We start from the raw sequence: 22,467 nt of genomic DNA, 5'->3' as shown, positions 1-22,467 counted from the left end.
TATTGAAGAAAAAAAAAAAAACCCAAACAGAACAGCCAAACAAAAAGAACTCACTGCAGGAGTGACATGAGTTCTTCATTTCTAGAGGAAGGGAAGAGTGTTCTTTGAGGGGGTCTTGCCTGCTGTCCTGATGGACCAGTTGGCTGTTTATTGAAAGTCAATTTCATAAACATGTTCATGCCAATATTATTAATACAAGACTGCTGTGCTGAGGGAAGTATATCCACACAAATTCATAGTAGATTAGGTCAAAGAAGATCATAGCAATTACTTTAAACTTTTGCAGTTTCAGAAACATTCCATATTTCAGAGAGATTTCTTATATAGGTATTTCCCAGCTGGTGGAAACTGAGCCCCAGACCTAATCAATGAAATCTCACCCTTCAATTCCACAATGAGCATTTTAAACGACTCTTTGAAAGCAGAATTAACTTGTAGGTTATTTTTGTCAATCACCTTCTGTGACCTGGCTCAGCTTTAGCTATTTCATACACTGAATCTGAGTTACTGTGTGTGAACAATAAAGCATTCCTGGGCCGACCTGTTTCAGACTTTCTGCAAAGTTAGGCTGATGGGGTATCTTTAGTTTATGTGGGTCATTTTTCAAAGTGGTATTTAGAGCCAAAATGTAACTGGAGACCCTTTTTAAAGGGAAACCTTAGATTCTGCTGAGCAGCTCAGAAAACTGAATGTAATCCACTGTGGTTTCTGTGCACTCCCTCTCTCTCAGTGTCATAATTTCTCTATTACAGTACAAACTCCTGAAGACACCATCAGCATCAGCACTAACCCTTGTATTAATACGACTTATTGCCTACATGAGTATGCAAAGTAGTAGAAGGTTATTCTCATATTCTTGGATCCTGTTAACATTAAGTATAAAAGCTATTGTCATATAAGTTTTGGTAGAAAAGGTTTCTTTCTCATCAAAATATGTATTTATTATAAATCATTGAAATAGTAGCATGTGAACTCATTTGAAATTCCATCTTTTTTTTTAATTTGAAATTTAATCTTTTTTTTCATTTGATATATTTTATGTATGTGCTTTTTTGTGTGCTTACACATATGCATATACACCATAGGTAAAGTTTGTAAAATTGATACTTTTAAGACCATGCAAAACAGCCCTGTGAAAATACGTGTGTATTGAAAACCCAGAAGATCATGATTTTGAAATTTTTTGACCTTGTGCTTATAACATCTCAAGTACCCAAAGTTTGGAACTGCCATGCATGTTTTGGAGTGCCTTTCTTGAATTTAAATGATTGAATACCATAGAAAGACAACAAGTTTAATCACTTCTTTAGTTGTGGTTGAGCATTCCAGTGCTGTCTTCAAGAACATCTCAAACTTTGTCTTCAGTTTTGCTCATTTCTTAGATATGCCAAGATAAAATCAAAACAAAAGGAGGTAATTTACAGTACTGTGAGATGTCAGATTTTATCAAGTTCCAGAAGTATTTAGACATCTATGTATATAACCATGTCCAGAAAATGTGTGTCTCTGCTCAGAAAGCTGGAAGGAACTGTGGCATTGTAGATGGGCAATTCATGAAAATTTGTTTAATTTAAGTCAGCTAGTTTCTGGCCATGTGATTTTCAACCTGTGATATACAACCTTGCCTATTTAAATTCTGAGAAATTAAGAAAATTCTTTCTACCTTGTTTTTATTTGAAATTAGTGTGTACGTTATACAGTATAATAATAATATAGTAGTTTCCATTATCCTATTGTGAAAGATTTGACAATAATTCATGTGAAGACCAGAAGCAATACCCTTAAAAGCTACAAACATAGCCAGTTAGTTTTTCTTACTGCACTGTGAAACCCAGGTGGCCTTTACAGTACCTTTTAGAAAAAAGAGAGCATATACTGGACAGAATAACTCAATAGTCCTCTTTGATGTTTTTCTTTCAGACTCAGTAGGAATTAGCATTGTGCATGCTAGCATAGATTAGTTGGTTTTGAGCAATATTGTAAAAACATTTGCCAGGTATTGTACAATGGTTACTATTTCCTCAATAGTTGCCTTTGATGGCTGTCCGTGTAGCACAATAGAGAGCTGTGCAGAGCTGACTGATCTTTGAGTAGGTTTAGAACTGAAAAACAGTAATCAACAGTTCAGCCAGGCTAAAAGTTCTAAAGCAGTGCTGATTTAAAATAAACTAGGTCATATATCTCTGTGAAGAATCATTTTCTAACATGTAAAAAGCCCTGTAGGTTTTTAGAAGACTTTGGGTCTTTCTTGGTGTAGGATCATACCTGTATTGAAGAGATTAAGTCATAAAAACATGAGAGATATCCTTCATGGTCAGACCAATGACCCTTCTACCCCCATTATTGTATTTGAGACAGGATTTTATGAAAAGTCCACAGGCCTGTCTGTTTTCTTTGATCTGTTCCCTCTGCACTTCACCAGAGGCTGGAACTATTGTATAAGCAATGTCAGAGGGTACATCACTGCCATATCTAATTACAGACCTATTGTCAAGTCTGTTTAGCAAAAGTGTAGGTGTTGACACTGCACAATTCTTTATTCGTGCCTGTGGACAATGACCAATCTATTAGGAAAAAAGCCCAAATCCACAATGAAACAACAGAAACCAAAGCCCAAACCCCACAGAACCCCCTATCATTCCTGCAGAAAGTTTTGTATTCCTAAACAAGTGTTTGACTTTCTTCTTTCTGGGTTGCTCCTTGCTTAATCATGAGTGACTCAAAAAGACCCAAGACCAAAATAAATAGTAGGCATAAAAGGAAATTCTAGAGCTGCACAGGTCCCTGTCAAATTCAGGGATCAGTTTTTACAGACAACACCTGCCTGCCCCATCTACCTTAATCAACCCAAGTCAGCCCTGGCTGCAGGCCTCAGTGGGTTTGCCCTCATGGATTTACCTGTCAATTCATTTTACTTCCTATCAAAGATACAGAACTAAAACCAATGTTTAGTTATTATCCTGTTATTACACACATTGTCTTCTAGCATGAGGTTATAGCAGAGATGCCTAGGGCAAACATAATAATGATTCAGCCTTCTATAGCCTGGTTTAGACAACAAAAAAATTACCTGCACTTTAACTGTAAAACAGATTAGTAGAGAAAATATGATTAATCAGGATTCAGATGCTTTTCTGTGATAAAACGTTTTGTTCCTTTTCAAATCATGCAAGCAAAATATGCATAGCAATATATATGCTTTATTAGGTACTATTTAAAAAAGTTGAAATATTACATATTTACTACTACATATAGGAAGACGAAAGAGTTTTTCAGTGGTTTTTAAATAGAACCATATGAGACATACTTGATGACCCTTCCTGTCTTAGAACTTTAAAAATAGGAGATTAAACTTTAGTTAATAAGTTTATTCCTCACTGTCATTTTCTTAAATGTTGACATGCAGGTTTGCACCCCATAACTGTGTAAAGAAAGCTGAAAGAGTTACAAGACATTAAAATGGAAATCCACATCTTTGCAGTTTTCAATTCTCCAAACATGCCTAGGCTTCATCTGGAAATAGCTTTTCAGAAGATCAAGCAAAATATTGATCACGAACGCATTCCTTTTCTTTATCACTTTAATCAAACAGAAATGAGGGTTGTTTTTTTTCTATGCTGGTACACTGATCTTAACAAAAATTGGAAAAACAAAGGAGTGAATTAAATAAGTGATGTTTTCATAAAGGATTGCACTGACATTTTCATTATTTGTATGCAGACTACTCTATAATCTATATTTTGCATTATAAATTTATCTGCAGTATCATCAGTAAACATTTTCCCTTAGCTTTCTTGCACTAAAGCAGATGCATTGCTAGTTTAATTAATAACATTTTTCTGTATTTATAGCACAAATGATTTTGCAGCACACCTTTTCAAACCCCACTGCAAAAGAAGAGGAAAAAACCCCTCTAAGACTCACATGTGGGGATGAATATATACCATGGATTTCAGAAATTATGAGAACTCACAAACCTCATTCTTTTGAAACTACTGATCTTTTCAGTCCTTTGAAACTGCTGATCTTTTAAGTTAGTGGAAGTCTCTGTAAGGTATATGGAAGGAGTCTTTGTTCCCCTAAGGTATGTGGTGAAAGAAGCCATACACAAGAACCTGCAAACACAAACCTGAGGGATATGTGGGGAGAGAGGTGGTGATGAGGACAAGGCTGCTCAGTCACATTCACTGATAAGGGTATGTGGAGTGTGAGAATGTTTCTTTTTCAGCAAGACTATCAGGAGACTTTGCCCATAACAAAACACACAGAGACACCAAACCTGACCGATTAATGTTAACAAAGACAATAATCAGAAATAAACACAATCAGTCACACTAACTGATGGGCTATCAAGAAACGGCATGCAGACTTGGACTTTGCAACCAATAGGGATGCACACCTGTGAGTCCAGGATGTTGGAGGGGTTTGTGGAGCTCCATCAAGTAATAAAGCAAGGTTTAGGGGAAAAGGATCAGATAGGAATAAAGAGGGGTTAGACAGACATGGTTATAAAAGATGTTGTTCACGTGTAAAATGGGAATACTCAGTATATTTGTCTGTCTGATCTCTATGCCTGGTCACCACATTCTGTGTTCTCATTAAATCCTTTCTTGACTATCTCTCTGTTACCCTCTTGACTTCCTAAAAATGTAAGCTTACCCTCTGTCTCATGCTTGAGTGCTGCAAGGACTGTCAGCTATGTGGGGACTGGTGTGACTGGGTACTGGGCCAGCAACTGAAGTCAGAGCGAGGGTGTAGGTGCCCTGGCCTGTGGTGTCAACTGCAGGAGTGAGTCAGGTCTCAGTACCAGATGCTGGAGTGGGTAGGGTTCTCAGCCACCAGCCCCTGGGGTATGTCTCAAAACCAGCTGCTGGGGGGACCTTTTTGCATGAGATGAGTGTGGGTAGGAGGGACTGAGGTCAGGTCAGGGTTGTTGGAGGAAGCTGATATATGTTGGTCTGTGCTGGTATTTGAGGGGGGGTATCCACAAATGTGCTTGTGCTTGTGAATATAGAGAGAGGTGTGCATGCCATCACTAGTGACCTTCTAGCTCTGCCAGCTGAAGAGAAGGAGGAAGGGACTATATTTGTGTTCTTTGTGAGTCCTGTGAGCACCTACATAGGTGCTGTTGAAGACAGCAGCTTGTCTGTGGCAAACTGTGTGACTGGCCATGTCAGTGACCCCTCTGTGTGTCTATGTGTCTCTGAGACACATACCCATCTTCATAACTGATTGAACCTGCAAACGGGAAAGCACCAGCCACATTCCTCAGCATGAGCAGACACCCTGTGTTCCTCAGTTTGGGGTCAAGTGGCCGAGCATGTCGTCCCTGGAATGAAACAGCTGGAGGAAGTGGTTGCTCCTAAATCCCCTTAGTGGTCATCTTTACCTCTGCTTCAAAAAAGAGTGTCTTGGCTTTCTATTTCTTTTATGGTATGCTTTTCCCAAACACCTGCAGATTTATGCTTAGAAGTGTATGTATATTCTCAGCCACTGACATGGATGAATCAGTATCATTTTTATCCATAGAAAGTCACTCAATGTTTTTTACTGTTCCGGAATGACAACTTGATTAGTGTGGAAAGATAATGATTAGTTTTCTGAATTCTGCAAGAAAAGAAAAAATAAAATATTGTTCTTATTACAGAGCTAAAATGTTCCACCTGAAGGAGTCATTCTGTTTGGCTGAGGGTCACCTGGAAGTGCCAGACTGCACAGTTCCTTTTTGAGACTCCTGGGGACAAGAGTGACCTGGTTGTTCTCCAGTGAAAGTTGACTTGAGAGAGGGTAGGAGTCTGGTCAGACTGCTGGCTATAGGCTGAGTGTGCCCAAGTGAATGTCCAAAAGAGAGCTTGGCACAAAATAGAAGGAGAGGTCTCCTCTGATACCATTGTCTTGTGCAGGTAAGGTAGGGCTTTTTCTTTCCGGTGCTTTCTTCATTATTTCTGTACTGAGGTGAGTTTCCCTAGGAGAAATAATTTCTCAGGAATAATTTTCTCAAGAAAATCAATTGAATGCTTTTGGAAGCTGTAATGGTTTTAAGTGAATGTATGATTGAATATTTTCTTGTCCTTTTGAGTTTCCCTTAATGTTAAATGTATTGATGTTTTTTGTGTTCTCTGTACCATGTTAACATTAAGGCTACCTCAAGGTTTCAGCTTTATTCCTCAGTTGTTATGAATAGCAGAGTTATTGCTACTTTTAGAGTATATTATGGTGGTAAATCAGTACTTTTGTTCATTTGTGTTAACAAATGCATACAAGTACTATTAGCACTGATGAAGGACTTTACAATGTTATTTGGAAAACACTACCCAGCAAAAATAGGATCTGAGGAACACAGTTTACATTTTTTAAGGGGGAGGTGATGATATGGCTATATTTCACACCCAGCATCCAAAGCAATGCCCATTAAAGCCAATGGTAGCCTTTCATTGACCCCAAAGACAAGTTGTTTAGAGCAACTTTGAAATGTAATGAAATCCTTATCTACATACAAAACCACTACTGGGAGCAAACTTTGATGATTGAATTTAGTCTCTTAAGTTGGAGGAATACCAGGGACTTATGTAACTAAATCACCACAGAAAAAGGGATATATCTCTTTAATGTGCCATTTATTTTCTCATATAGAAAATCTTCAGAGCAGTTTAAATGAAACAGCATGCAGATGACCAATATTATGGAGAATGAATGCAAATGTTGAAATTAATTACACAATAGCAAAGTTGGGACTCAAAGGATGAGATTTATTTAAGAAGATTTCTGTAACTATCAGATTGTGATCTGGTTGCTGGCTTGTTATCTATTGTTCCTATTCTGCAGTGAAACTAGCATTGTGTGAGCTATGTTAATTTGCAGATTTCATGCACTAGGCATTGTAGTTCTATCCTGACAGGAGAAATAGTCACTTTTCAGTCATTACAGAGTGCAAGAGTAGCCAAAAGTGCAATGGTTTGTCATTGCAAAGACTCAGAGCAAATTAATTTCCATATCTGAAGCACAGTCAACTGCTATTATCAACTATTGAAAAATTACAACAGAATCACACACGAGTACAGTTATGGCCTACTGAAGTGCTTACTGAAAAGGTTTATACACAATCTGTCATGGATCTTTTAAACTAATGCTCAAGTAATCTTTGTGTAGGTTTACAAGACAGTAAATTTATTCTGGAGTGTAAGAGGAAATGCTTACCTTTGTGGTGGTTTTTCCCACGCTTACTCACTGTTGAACATTACCTTATCCAAACAATCCCACACAGCTATTTACTGTAAAAGTCCCTAAAGCCCTGGCAGGCCCTTTCTTTAGGGCACAGATTATTATTTCTAACAAAAACAATGGAGTAACACAAAACAAAGGTATTTCTCAGACCAAAACGGACTTCAGAGGCTCAGTCCTCTTTGGTACACCTGCTGCCCTCTTCTCATGAGCTAGTAATCTCTTGCAGTTTCTTCAGCTGCGCTCCTCCAGTGATTTGTTAGTACAATCTTGAGCTCCTTTTGGGTCTTAGGTATACACAAGGTCAGTCTGCCAGGGTAGGTGGGTGTTTCACACATTTACTGCAGTTACATTGCAGTCATTCAGATTGTGTGGAGTAAGCTACTGTTCAGTGTTAAAATCAAGATTTCATTGAGTAGTAAAATTAAAATATATTTTTAAGAAAGGCACTACACAATGTAAATGTGGTGAATCTGGTCCTTGAGTCTAGAAGTATAAAGCTTTTTTCCTGCCAATAACCTGAAATTTCCCTTCTTGCTAAAAAGAAATGATAGCAAAGGGTCTGCCTAATTTTGGTGGTTGCTCATGCACATTCAGTCCCAAAAGGAGTACCTTTGAGTAACAGTGGTACATTCTTCAAATTACTGTATGTGAACATCTATACATGTCGTATATCCCAGCAAGATGGTGACTGTGGTATATAAGAGACATAGGCTTAAATAGGTTTAAATTGCTTAATTTTAACTAATTTTAAAATTAAAGCCCTGATAGAATTAGGTCTGTCCAGGGATGTCAAGGACTACAAGGAAATCTATGGGTATGTCAGTGGTAAAAAGACTAGGGAAAATGTTGGCCCTCTCCAGAAGGAAATAGTAGGACTGGTCACACAGGATGTGTAGAAGGCTGAGGTACTCAATGACTTTTTTGCCTCAGTCTTCACCAGCAAGTGCTCCAGCCACACCACTCAGGTTGCAGAAGGCAAAGGCAGGGACTGGAAGAATGAAGAACTATGTGCTGTAGGAGAAGATCAGATTCAATACCATCTAAGGAATATGAAGGTGCATAAGTCCATGGGACCTTATAAGCATCTGTTGGATCTGAGGGAACTGGATGAAGAAGAGGCTACATCATATTTGAGGAGTCATAATAGTCTGGTGAAGTTCTCACTGACTGGAAAAGGGGAAATATAACACCTATTTTTAAAAAGTGAAAAAAGGAAGACCTGGGGAACTGCAGGGTGGACAGTCTCACCTCAGTGCCTGGCAAGATCATGGAGCAAATCCTCCTGGAAGCTATGCTAAGGTACGTAGAAAATAAGGAGGTGACTAGTGACAGCCAACATGGCTTCACTAAAGGCAAATTATGCCTGAAAAATTTGGTGGCCTTCTAAAATGGGGTTACAGCATTGGTGGATAAGGGGACAGTGACTAATGTCATCTACCTGGACTTGTGCAAGGCATTTGACACTGTCCCACAAGACATTCTTGTCTCTGAACTGCAGAGGCATGGATTTCATGGATGGACCACTTGGTGATTAAGGCTGGATGGCTGCACTCAAAGAGTTGCAGTCAACATCTCGATGTTTAAGTGGAGACCAGTGGCAAGTAGCACTCCTCAGGAATTGGTACTGGGAGAGGTGCTGTTCAATGTCTTTTTCAGTGACATGGACAGTGTGATTGAATGCACCCTCAGCAAGTTTGCCAATGACACCAAGCTGTGTGATTTGGTTGATATGCTGGAGGGAAGGAATGCCATCCAGAGGGATCCTGACACACAAGAGGTGGGTCTGTACAAACCTTCAGCAAGGTAAAACGCAAGTTCCTGAACTTGGGTTTGGCCAGTTCCAAGCACAAATACAGGCTGAGTGAAAAGCATCCCCGAGGAGAAATATGTGGGGGTGCTGGTTGACAAGAAGCTCAACACAAGCTGGGAGTGTGCGCTTGCAGCCAAGAAATCTGACTGTATCCTGGGCTGCATCAAAAGAAGCATGACCTGCAGGTCAAGGAAGATGATTCTTCCCTTCAACTGCTCTCATGGTACCTCACTTGGAGTCCTGCCATTCAGCTCTGTGGTCCCTAACATAAGAGGGACATGAACCCATTGGAGTGAGTCCAGACGAGGGCCACAAAGATGATCAGGGGGCTGGAGAACCTCTCCTGTGGAAACAGTCTGAGAAAGCTGGGATGGTTCAGTCTGGAGAAGAGAATGCTCCAGAGAGACCTTAGAGCAATTCCAGTGCCTAAAGGGGGCTCACAAGAAATCTGGAGAGGGACTTTTTGTAAGGGCCAGTAGTGACAGTACAAGGGGTAATGTTTTTAAACTGACAGAAAGGAGATTTAGATTAGATATTGGGAAGATGCTCCTCACTGTGGGGATAGTGAGGCATGGGAACAGGTTGCCCAGAGAAGTTGTGACTGTGTTCAAGGCCAGCATGGATGGGGCTTTGATCATCCTGGTCTAATGGAAGGTGTCCCTGCCCATGGCAAGGAGGTTGGAACTGGATGATATTTAGGGTTCCTTCCACCACAAACCATTCTATGATTCTATGATGATTCTATAAAAGATCCACTGTTTCATGGATGAATGTGCAACTTATTACCTTGAGCTCATGTTCATGATCAAATAAGTATGGGAAGAGAGAAAGGAAAAATCACTCCTTTCTTCTGGAAGAAAGAAATAGCAGTGTTTCTCAAGAGTCCTCCATTTTAATTTTTTATCAAATCAAAATATTTAACATGGTCTGAAATAAAATGAAGGGTATTGCTTGGCTGTATCTTGTTTTCAGATAACTTAATCCCTTCTGAAAAAAAGAATAAAAAGAAAAAATATTTCATTTTGAGGTAAACTCCATTTAAAAACAGAAACCAGAAAAACTTTACATGTGAAAATTTTTCAAATGGAACACATTCACAAGTTAGGCTATATTTTATTTAGTAAATATATGGAGAACCACAACTTAATTTTCTTTCCTTTTTTTTTTTTGCTTCTACATCTTTTCTGTTATCACCTCATATTCTGCCACCTCATCAATAACATTCTCTCAAGTCTAATATAAATCTAGTGTTTATGGAAAGATGCCAACCAGTCAGCTATAAACTGTTGATGAGAACATTAACAAAATGTTATCCAAATACAAAGAGCAAAATGGGATCTGTTGTTTTCCAAAACTGTGTCTCACATTGTAATAGTTCTTTAAAGAAAAATCACACTGTGGTTCTGAAATATGGAAAATACAGTGGAACCTACAGTCTGCTCCTACAGACAGTCACTTTCAAGCATACTTCTACATAAAACATAACATAAACTGATGCTGCTCTGTTATTTTGATAGATCTTTGCTGCTTACATAGTGTAGAAATGAACCTTCAGTTTTTCACAGATATTAACATGTTCTATGTTTTCCCATGTGGAAAAAAATCCAGACTTATTCCATCCACTGCCATTGTGAACACTCAGAAGCCCCATGTCCCACACAGAAAGCATGCGGGTAGTCCTCATTTTAGTTTGTGATAAGTTATTCAACAAGGATCAGAGCCATATGCATGACTCAGGTCTTTACGTAGGAAGCAAATTCACTGTAGTTGCGAAAGCTTAAGTGTGCTGCCCTACATAACCACCCCTGAAAACCTGAATTTCCAGTTTCAGTTGGAGGAAACTAGTTTCTGATTATGGTAAATAAGTAATCAGAACTGAGCTCTGTCATTGCGCATGTACATTGTTAATGATTTAGTGTTTCTGTTATTGTCCAAGTCAAGCACTTTCTGCAGTGTGTTAAGATTGTAACTAATTTACTTATGTAGATACTGAATGTTCTTATTACCTAAGCATCTTGTAAAAGACTTAATCTGACTCATTTGTTGATGATGGCACTTCAGTAAGTAAGGTTTAAACCAGTACATTTAGCAGTGACCTCTAGTAAATAAATGTATGTTGAAAAATGAATGTTAAAGTATTCTCTTGGCAAGCATAAACATGAATGCTGTGGTGAACTAAGAAAGAGAAAGGGAAAAGATATGTAGAGAACAATCCTTACAGTGAAAGTTAATCTGGGAAATTTATTCAAGAGATATTCTGTGAAACTGTTTACCCAAGTAGGACTGAAATTGCTGCCAGAGACACATGCCCTGTGGGAGCAGGATAACCAGCAGTTGCTGAGCAGGTGCAGCAGCTCTGGCAGCAGGAGGTTATAGCCCTTGGGCAATAAATGCAGTCCTCAGTTTTGTCTTGTATTTGTTCTTTCTTCATTGTTTCCTGTTAACTCTGAGTTCCTCCCTTCTCTCCTTCCATCCGTTTGATAATATGCTACAGTCCTCTCTGCTCTGAATTTTTGCTATCCTGTTTTCTCCCTCCCTCCTGCGGTTTCCTATGCATTCCATTATCATTAGCTTCAAATTCCTTCCTCTTATTTTTTTTTCCTTGTCCATCCTTCAGTATCTGATAATGAATGACAATGAGAGACAGCATTAAAACAATCCCAGGGACCTGTAGAAAGAATTAAAGAGGAAGGGTTCAGTTTCCAAAGGGCCTGAAAACAAATCTTTGATTTTGCAGCCTCTGGTCAGTGAAAGTCTGTGAAACCTAGAGGAACCTAGACTTTTCACTATGTAGATTCATGTGCCATTTCTGGGAAGGCTTGTGTTTTTGAAAATACTCATGAAAGAAACCTTTCGCAACTTTTCATCTTCATTGTTTAGCCTGAGTACAGTTTTTTATGGTTTTATGGTATACTTTTTTCTGGTGTGTTGTTTTGTTTGGTTGGTTTTGACTATTTTTTTTCTTTTTCCTCTTTTTTTCTTTTTCTTTCTCTTTTTTTCTTTTTTTTTCTTTTTCTTTTCATCTTTTTCTTTTTCTTTTCCTTTTTCTTTTTTTTCTTTTTCCTTTTTATTTTTTCTTTTTATTTTAATTTCTTTGTTTATCTGGTTGGGGTTTTCTTCTGATGCTGCCATCAGTTTCACTTGTAGACTGTAAAGGGAAAATTGAAGCAGCCAGTGCTCATCTCCCATGCTTTTCTTCATGCCTGCAGTTCATCATTTGTAAAGCACATCTGTTTCTTAATTCTGTTATATCTGGAAGGCTTTCATCTTTGCAGCGATATTTCTTAATTTCTTGAACTGTCAGCTGTTGGAGAAATTATTCCATTAGTCCTATATTTAAGACAGCCTAATATTTTATACCAGAAGAGCTTGTTTAGCAGCATATAATTTTTCTAGGCTTTTCCTAATTGGATGTGAAATTTCCAGAGTTGACGCCAGGCACATGCAGCCTCTTTCTCTCCCTGAAAGCCAAAAAAAATGTAGCTCACAATAATATGGGAAATCCTTTGTACACGTACTTTGGAGGAAGGGCTTGATACTTGGTATGGGACATTGCTACATTAAAAATTTGTGCTTTTATGCTATCTAGGACAGCTTTGTTTCAAATTAACCAGGCCTTTGAAAATAAAATTATATGGTAACTGAACATATTCATTAGAATTTGACAGCTCCATTCTATATATTTGATATTTTGGGAAAACCCAGCAAGTGCTTGAAGCCCTCCTCTCAGCAAAGATGACGTGCTGGTGGCACCCTTGGTAAACTTCTGCCCCTGCTCCTGCACTACTGTTTACCCACAGCAGACTGCAAACCTGGCACGGATTAAAAGCTGGCTCAGCAACAGTCTTTGTCCGGCATGGATGACGGCAGTGAAGAGTGGAGCATGCAAGCCTGTTCAGGTTTCCATGTGCTGAGTAAGGGCAGTGATCACAGGATGGTCATATGATGAACATGATTAACATCCTGGAGGATCTCCCTGTTTCTCTTCCTCTGCCTCTAGCTTTCCATGCCTCTCTCCTTGTCCTCTGTGGTGAAGAAGCTAGTAGCCGTTGCTCTATGAAAAAATTACTACCTACAGCACAATGCTAAATTCCATGAAAGGTAGACCCTTGGCATTTCAAACTGGACATCCAAAATTAGTAGAAAATGCTATAATAATGTAGCATAATAATGTCTTATTGCCTTAGTCCCTTTCTGTGAAGTTTCTACACTGTAAAACATTTTATAAGCAGAAGTGCCACAAAAAGAATTTAATGAATGTTCATAAGGCATTCAGATATTACGGTCATGAGCACTGTAATAGAGGCTGCTAGGAAATTAGTCATTCATGTAATTTTATAACTTGTATTGAGAGCAGAGACTAAACAATGTACAGTAAATAAACCCTATCTACTCAATGACAAAACAAAATACAGGCTAACTATTCAGTGATCAGCATTCATATTAACACTGTAGGAAGCACTGGATGTGGCCATGTAATTAAAGATGGTATCATACAGGACTTTCCTGAAAATGGCTGAGTTGATGCCTTGAAAGCAACATTAATATTCCCATTTCCTAACTTTGTACTTCTTGACTTTGCAATTACAGCTTTCTATGACTGTTGGTTTTGAGGCATTTAAAATATAAACCTTATATACTGATGAAGTTTTTATTTGTTTTAGCTATTGCACAAGCTTTCTCATTCCGGAAGAAACTGGGATATATTTGGTTTCATTACGTATAGTGCCTATTTTTCATTGTCCTCATCCAACACTATTGCTCGAATTGTAGTAATGTTTTGTTCTTCTCAGTCAAAGAAACCTTTTCTTTTTATAGCCTAGTATGGCAGGCACAGTTAACACACTCCTGTTAACCTTCTGGAGGGCCAGATGACCTGTTTCATAGAATCATAGAATGGTTTATGTTGGAAGAGACCTTAAAGATCATCTAGATCCACCCCCCCTGCCCATGCAGGTTCAGCCCATGCTTAGAGTTAGGATTAGGAGAGAGATGAATACTGGTGTTCCAGTGTGACTTATAGCTGCTGAGGGGCTGCCCAAGGAAGATCAAAGCTGCTAAAAGCAGCTTTCAGGCTACGGCTCAAACCAGGTCTAGTATTAATGTTAGGGCACGGATTTAGGATTAGGAGGGTGACAAACGCTGGAGCTTCAGTTTGAATAAAGCTGGAAGGGTCTGCCCCAGAAAAGAACTGTCTGCCAAGAAGTGTTTTGTCTGGACACCAACTGATGAGCTTTGGCTAAAGCTCAGCAGGCACCTTACATTATAGTCAGAAGTCAGAGTGTTAGAGATTTAGGAGAGACCAAGCATAGAGGTCCAGTGTAATGGGTAGAGGAGAAGCTATAAAAGGGCTGTCCAAACAATCAGAATCAACTAGGTTCTAAAAAGCCTCTAAGATCATCAAGTCCAACCATTATCCCAGGAATGCCAGGACCAGCACTAAACCGAATCACTGAGGACCTCATCTACAAAGGTTTTTAACATTCCATCACTTCCTTGATATGCTGCAAAAAAATCCCCCAAAACCCAGTACTTCCCCTGAAAGCTTTTTCTTCTGGACTATGGTGGGAATCCTTTTGTTTGGGTTTAACTTTGACTGCTGGATAGAGTTACTTTCAGGAGAGAAAAAGAGCCTGTAGTTCCCAGATTAGTTGAGATCTTCTGTTAAATCATCAGTGTCTGCCTAGAATGAGTGCATTGCACTGATAAGATCAGAAGGGGATATTGCGTTAGTGGGAGGAAATACAGGGAATCAAACTAATTTTGCAGACTCTTTTTTGGATGGGGTTATTTGCGTTTTTCGATTTTTCCACTAGGGTTTCATCTTCTTCTAGGCATGTTGCCAGACACTGGAAACTTTTCCAGTGGTATAGCATTGCAGAACTTTGCCTCCCTTTGTTTAGTGATTCTGTCAGTGGCTCTGCGGCATACAATAACCCTTGACCTGTGTTACTCTTCCTCTCTTCTACTTTCCTGCCATATCTTTCTACTATAAGAAAAAAGGTGCAGAAATAGAAGTACCTTTTTTTTTTTTTTTGTAGCAGTTTTTATATAACAAAGCAAAGGCATCATCTGTACCAAGTAAGGACTGAGTGTGTTATGTACCTACATGAAGACAATCTTTTCTGTCCTTGAAGTCCTCCCATATATGGTGACCAGAACTGACCTAGAGGTAGGCTGGAATTTTTAATGAAGGGATTCCTGAGACCAATGAATAATTTGGAAAACAGGGATTTTGAGGAAGCTGCTGAAACAATCCCCAAAAGCATATCTGGTATCCTACCCTGAAAAGGGAGCTGGGATGTTGGATGCAGTGCTGGCCCAAGAAAGCAATGTTCCTTGGTCCCACTGACAGAAGAGCACCATTACTGTGCTAATCAGATAGCTTCTGCTAGAATCAGAGAATTATACTCAAGTCTGAATGCCCTTATTTGTGGCATAGCTGGTAATTTACTGATCCTGTATTGACAGTTGTGACCCAGAGTGATCTAGTTGCAAGCTGAGGTTCAGAGTAAAACTGGGTGAACTGCTAACTCAACCTTCTCCTGAGCTGTCTAGTACCAATATAGCACCCTAAAGTCAGAGAAAGAGCTGGTTAAATAATTTGTGCAATGCATCGTGCTTGAAGTTTTAGTTCTGCTTTACCAAGCATTGTGTTTCAAAACCTTCATCTGCCTTTGAGCTATAAAACACAAACAGATCTGCCAAAGATTGGGTGTTGTTTTGGTCTGACCTTTGTATCCAACAGAACAGTATCTCATGGTGAACAATTACTTTGATTCATTATTACTCTTTGGAGTACTTCCCCTCTAGGAAACACACTTTTGGATGAAGTAAAATATTAAGCCTTTTGAAGCACAAGTTCAGTCACTAGAAATTGAAATAAGCCCTTCATGCTTCATAAAAGGAATTTAAGCTTCCATTTATAATGAAAATAGTATTTTAAATTCAGATGTGGTTTTGTTAAAAAAGTTAAAACAAATTAAATTATTTGCTTTGAGGTTAAGGGGCTATTTTTCATAGCTGTTATTGCTTTTTATACTCTATGATTACTATTGCAAACCCAATGACTTTGAACTAAGAATCCCATATTCAAGTGCTAGCTATTAAAACTAATTTTCATTGTATTTTTCTGAAACATTTTAATCAGATCATATAAACTTGGGGAAATGAGGTAATACACAATATGCATCCACTTTTCACTCTCCATAATAATTGCTTCAGTTACACTTAGCTTCTCAAATACTGTTACTCTAATTATCTTCTTTTGCAAGCCAGAATCTTTTAACTGCTAAGTTTACCTGGAGTCAGAACCAAAGTATTACATATCCTCTATATAATCTTTAATAGTAAATTCATATTTATGTAAATAAAGTTTTCCCAAACTAATAAACATAAACGTATAATTTGAAATATTTTGAAGTCAAAGAAACAGATACATATGCCTAAATATAATAAGTACTTATGTCTTTTTTTCCAAAATCATAGTCTATACTAGTCTATACTAGTAGACAAGGCTTTACACACTCAGGTGTGATACTATTTTTTCCCAAATAACCAACAATTTCCTCATGTTGCCTACATTGTATTACTGCTCATATTTTCAGTTTTGGTGACTTGAGTTACTACACTATCAGTATATATACAAGTACTGGGCCATGTAAACACTATGTTTTGTGACTATCCTAAACATAAAATTCAACTTTGCTAACAATGCTTTGGAAACTTTTTTGGCTTTGGTACAAAATGAAATCCTTTTGAAAGGGTTCTATCCTCTTAAACTGTGAAGAAGGAGACATAAAATTAAACACCTCTTCTAATACACCCTTCTGAGAATCAGTCACTTTGGATGTTACTAAGTTAGATCTTCTGGTTCAAGGAGAAAAATATCAGTTCAATTTTTTTTCAGATCATGTAGTTTGTTAGTTTTCAGGTGTTATTCTCAGAGGAGGTGCATTTAGATATTTCAGAAAGATTCTAATTCAGTGTTTAGGGTAGGTAAATTTTCTTTGGGACTTGTATAGGGTTGAACTTGTACTCTGTCCTCTCATTCCTTTGACCAAAACTTCAGTTAAAGATTTGAACATTGATTGTTTAGTTTTCTTCAGTCTAATTAATGAATTAATTTAATTCATTAGTTGAATTAATGAACATATTTAACTAATTAAAATTATTACTAACACATTCTGGCTTTCTAATGAGATTTCTTTCCTTGCCAGATACATATCAAGGCCCATTTTATCCAAATCATCTTCAAGTCAGAGGACAGGAATGCAGTCTGGAATATCTGGGTTTCATTTTCTTTTGTTAACACAGCATATTCAGTGTAGGTTGGCGCCGTCTGTATTTGCCTCTTTGTATTTCCTCTTTATTCATACAAACCCATTTTTCATTCCTCATGCTTGCTCAGCCAAGGTGTCACCCAACATTCTCATTTATTTCCTCCATTCCACTTGATGATTACAAACCTTGCAGATACTGAAGTAGTTTTTGTTGATGACTCCTTTCATACTTTCCACTAGTAATTGACAAGTCAAGTAGTTAATTGAATAGGCAATTTACGTGTAGTGCGATACATTGATTTATCTTAAAAGTCTGCATAATAGTTTTGCTGTGATTGATTTAAAAGGAGTTGTCCTGTGAGTACATGACACATTTCTGATCACAATTTATCACCATTTGCTTCAAAAAAGAGGTGGAGATAATCTTGGAAAGAGCTTTGTGGGTTTGTTGGATGGAAGCTGAATGCTACCCCAGTTGAAAATGCTGACTCATTTCAGTCTTATTTCCGTTTAATTTACACTCAGCACAAACCAGCAAAAATGCTAAATAGTACCTTGAAAGGAGCAAACTAAAGGTCTTACTTAAATGAGTCCTTGTGAGCTACAAGGCTTTGTGAAAGAGGAAAAATATTATTTAAAAGGTATAGATAGGAACAGATTTTCACAGAACATGAATGTTGAGATATTTACCATGATTTGAGGGACATACTGGTTTTGTTTGTCTAACAGCAGCAGAGCTGAAAAATTGCCAGTAACTCATTTGACGTATCGATGTGGCAGTGGAATGGAGAAGGCTGCAGGGTGGTTTACATCCTGGACCCTGAGAGCCCTTCTGTAGCTTTAGGGATTTTTTGACTTTTAAGATATCGGGATGTTAGCATATACCTGCACCTCTACATAGCTCAAGTGTCATCAATGGACTTAGCACCAATTTATGCCACAGTAACTTTGGCATAATTTCTTGGTGAAGTTTTCCTGGGACAAGACCAGTCCATCACTTCTTATTCCCTTGAAATCAGTAGGGCTTTCCATCAGCAGTAAAACCCAGATTTCACTCAAATGTGTAAGCAATGTTTTCTAGCTTTAAATTTGTTGTGCAGTCCTTGTTGGCTTTTTTCCCCCATGCTACTGAAATTTAATTAGCATAGCACAGGTTATCTTCTAGTAAATATGCAGCACGTTTATAAAAGTGTTTTTTTGTTGGATTTTTTTTTCTAGTATGTTTCACTGACTGGTAAAATTAATGTTTTTTATTTGTTCAGATGGTTTTTTGGCCCAATCAAACGAGCAGATGCTGAGAGACAGCTGTCAAGTCCTGGAAACCAGGCAGGAGCCTTCCTAATCCGAGAAAGCGAAAGTCTAAAAGGCGAATACTCTCTTTCAGGTATATTCTTGTTTTTCCTCTTAAGCAATGTTTAAAAATTTCCCAGGTGATCTGGACTTTTCAGTTTTGAGAATGATAAACTCTGTACATGAAAATTAAATTAAGTTCATAATAATATTTCTTTCCCAGGAGGCATATGCAGAAAACTTGGCAAGAGTAATTTGAGTTTTTACTAACATTTCTGTAGGCTTATTTTTATTAATATACTCAGAACAGAAATTAACTTTCTCATGCTTAGTAATTCTAGTGTGCCAGCTGCCTTAAAATAGAAACTATTTTCATGATTAAAATGCCAAAAAGTACATTACAATTGTACGCTACTGTTCTGATTAGTATACAAAATAAAAATTAAGCATGTTAGAAGACACCTGCAATTAAAGAAAATGAGATTTCTGCTATAACACGCCCTTAGGTTTATATTTATTTGTTTTCAGGGGAAAAATGATAGGAAGATCTTCAAAGCTATATTTAGGAATATCATATTTCATTGAAAAGCTACTTGTAAACATCAGTAGAAAGTTAGACTTATGATGATGATGGATATTGAAATTTATAAGTCCTTTCCTTGAATCCAAAAGATTATCAAATAAGGGCACTTATTACATAATAATTGTATTTATTCTCAAAAAGATGACATGTCATCTTTTTTATGTCACAGATATTTGTCTTTTTAGATAGCAAATGTGATTGTCTACTGTTTTTTTTTTTTCCCTGGGAACTTTTTCTATCAAACATGTCATACAGGTATGAGTAAAGATAATTATGTTACCCCTGAGATAGCAGAGCTATATGCCCGAACTTCTTAATGTGCTCTACTTATACAGTTTCTGACATCGGTAAATACTCTAGATGTTTGTGAATAAATAGTAAGTTGTCGTGTAGTATTGTGTCAGTAAAATGAGAGGTGTTTTGTGCATAACCAGATTCTTTTGTATTGACTCCTTTTCTGCCTGGATGTTTACATGTGAGTCACCTTCTGATCATTACAGAATCACATTAAGCAACTTAATGAACTTTTGACACATTCTTGGTTTCTTTTGCAAATCATAAGAAAGTGGTATATACCCCTAATGTCTTGTGGTAATAGGAAGGTTTTTTTTTATTGTCAAGATGTATGTTGCCTGTGGAGTGAAATACAGGGAAGTTTATGGAATAAATACGATATTTACAGTTCTAGGAGAGTTCATTCCATAATCTTCAGCTTGCCCTCCAAGAAGTTTGTTCTTGCCAAGAAGCACTTATCATCGACAAGGAATCAGACTGCTCCTGAACTGTGACAGAACTGACCCCCGTGGTGCACACTTTTACCCAAAGACTGTATTATAGCTTCAGACCTTTCAAAATGCTTTTCCTCTATATGCCAGCTTACCCCTGTCTTGCATGGCTTCAGCTTCAAGTGTTCTTCCAAGGATTTCATTCAAGACTGGGCTAGACCAATAACAGTGTGTCATTATGCAGAAAAGGGTAGATAGGCCTATATTATCTGCTTAATGCTGAGAGTTATTATTTTTATTATTCTCCAAATGTAGCCTTTTAAAAAAAGATACAAAATCTTAATTCTTTACCCCAAAATCTTAATCCTTTACCCTGCATCCTGCCTAATTCTGTAACAGGAAGGCAGCAGTACTTTATGTAAACTATGAGGTACTGCCGAGAAAAATCCATGAGAATGAAAATAAATATTAGGCCAACTTTTGTGGTAGGATGAAATTGCCCTTTGATGATGCTGTTTAATTTTTTCCTTGCCAGTTATGGATAGCAACTGTAGTCTATCTGCTTCCATATATTTGATTCAAGTATAAAAGCTTGTGGTAGGTATTTTTCAAGGTTCTTGTAAGCTTATCCAGGAACAGGAGATTTGATGATTGCTGAAAACAGCAAGTTGTCAAACTATCAGTGTGGATTTCTTCTGTGCTTGTTTGTTTGATGAATGAAGGGGAGACTGGTGCTGAAAAGCATAATATATACAGGGGCTCCAGCTTCAGGAGCCAGCCCTCCTTCATACACAAACGTGACCTGTCCTCTGAGCATGTGTGCATCTATATATGTGTCATCTCAGATTTATTAAACAACTGTGCTTTTAGGCAGAGAAAGAAAATAAACTCCTAAGCAGTCTGTAGACAGTGAGTATTAATGACATGATTTACCAGTGCTGCTAGATCTTTTAGCAGCTTCCCAGACTTGAGCGTAATTTAGCCTCAACATTCTTCCTTCCTCTTCATCCTGAAGAGCTAAATATTATTTGCTGCTCACTGAATAGGCTTGAGTGAATGGCATCTGTTTGTGTTGTGCAAGGTTTTTTTGCTTCCAACCTAATCGTCTGGACGTTGTATGTCCATAATCTCATTACTTATGTTTACTTTTGTGAGAGCTAGTTCATTCTAAAGCAAATGATGAAGTTCATTGTACTGTGGGGAGGATTAATTGGAAGAAAGATTGTTTAGACCACCAGATGCTGTAGAGAAGGCAGTTTTGTGAATTTTTTCCTCTTTGTTCCACCAGAAGGAGTTATGAGACACTCAAAGCTGAGTCAGAAAAGCAGTGTTTTCTTGAGGAATGTTGGTTCAGAACTAATTCTTTTCAAAGTTTTTGGATGGCTTCTATCTCCATCACAGCTGATACACCAGCAGGGAAGTCAAAGCCTGATGTTTTGGAAATTTTGTGTCCCTAATTTATGTTACCGATTTTTTCAGTGCAGAAAGAATAGACCCCAAAATTCCCATTCTCTGTAGGACTGGTCACATTTGCGTTACCTTCTACTGCTGTTTTGGTTTAATTCTACAGCAGATGATAATGGCTAGAAGAGTGACAACCTGGCTTTCAGAATTAAGGTCTTTAAGGAAATATAATAATTCTCTGTCCAGCCTAACATTTAGGTGTAATAAATATAAGAATGAAAAGAAGTTGAAAAGGAAGAGAGTTTTTTTACCCAAGCACCCATAAACTGATTTTATGATTTTCAAGATGGATTTCATGCTAATACATGCAATGTATCAGAAACTTAATGTTAATGAAGGAGACAAATGGCTCTCCTTAGGGAAAAAAAAAAAGGAAGACAAATAAACACTACCTTTCATTAAAATGGTATTTTGCACTTCTAACTTTACTTGATGGGAAAACTCACAGTTTTTAAGATTTACATGATAAACGACTATTTAAATTAAAACCAAAAAGTCATGTTCAGAGAGGTTTTCCTCATCTGCAAATGTTTAAATGGGAAGCTCATCAAACCAGATAGGACACTGAGATGTGTTGCTATAATTTTAAAGTGTTTGACATTTTAAAAATAGGTTTTCCCATTTTAAAAATGCACATGTTGTCAACAGATTTTTATGTTGATGACTCCAGCATCTGGTGTGAAATGTATTAAATTTTTAAACATGTTGATGCCATCTTAGACATTGCCTCTTTTTAATTAAAAGCCATAATTTAGATGTGCTCAGCTTAATTGAGTGTCATTGCCAATGATAGCAGGAGTCTCTCTTCTTCCCCCCTCATTGAATAATGGTATCTGAAAGATCAATTGCATTAAATGACAACGTAAATGTTTTATGTTTTCTTCCTTTTTTTTTTTTCCTGCTCTTTAAAAAGATTGTGTGGTTTTCTCTAGGCCAGACTGTTTCAGCACAGGGAAGAGCAGTTTGTTGTTTAAGGAAACAGACCGGTAGGAGTGGCAAAATCATGGCCATAGAAGGAAAATGATTTTGGATCAGCCCCTGCTCAAATTCTGTGCTGGTGAGAGTGATCTCAGAAGCCACCCTCCTCCA

The 22,467-nt window shown here is 37.7% G+C and overlaps 1 protein-coding gene across 1 annotated transcript in view; it reads left to right on the top strand.

Moving 5' to 3' along the window:
- FRK (fyn related Src family tyrosine kinase) overlaps positions 1–22,467 on the top strand; it is a 50,413-nt gene that overhangs the window by 3,866 nt on the left and 24,080 nt on the right. The window contains exon 2 of the mRNA XM_005154793.2: positions 18,579–18,700. Within this exon, the coding sequence (XP_005154850.2) occupies positions 18,579–18,700 (122 nt within the window). The remainder of the gene's footprint in view (positions 1–18,578; positions 18,701–22,467) is intronic.

The sequence above is a fragment of the Melopsittacus undulatus genome, chromosome 3 (assembly GCF_012275295.1).
Source record: "Melopsittacus undulatus isolate bMelUnd1 chromosome 3, bMelUnd1.mat.Z, whole genome shotgun sequence".
NCBI classification, from domain to species: domain Eukaryota; kingdom Metazoa; phylum Chordata; class Aves; order Psittaciformes; family Psittaculidae; genus Melopsittacus; species Melopsittacus undulatus.
This window is presented reverse-complemented; position numbering and strand designations above follow the sequence as displayed.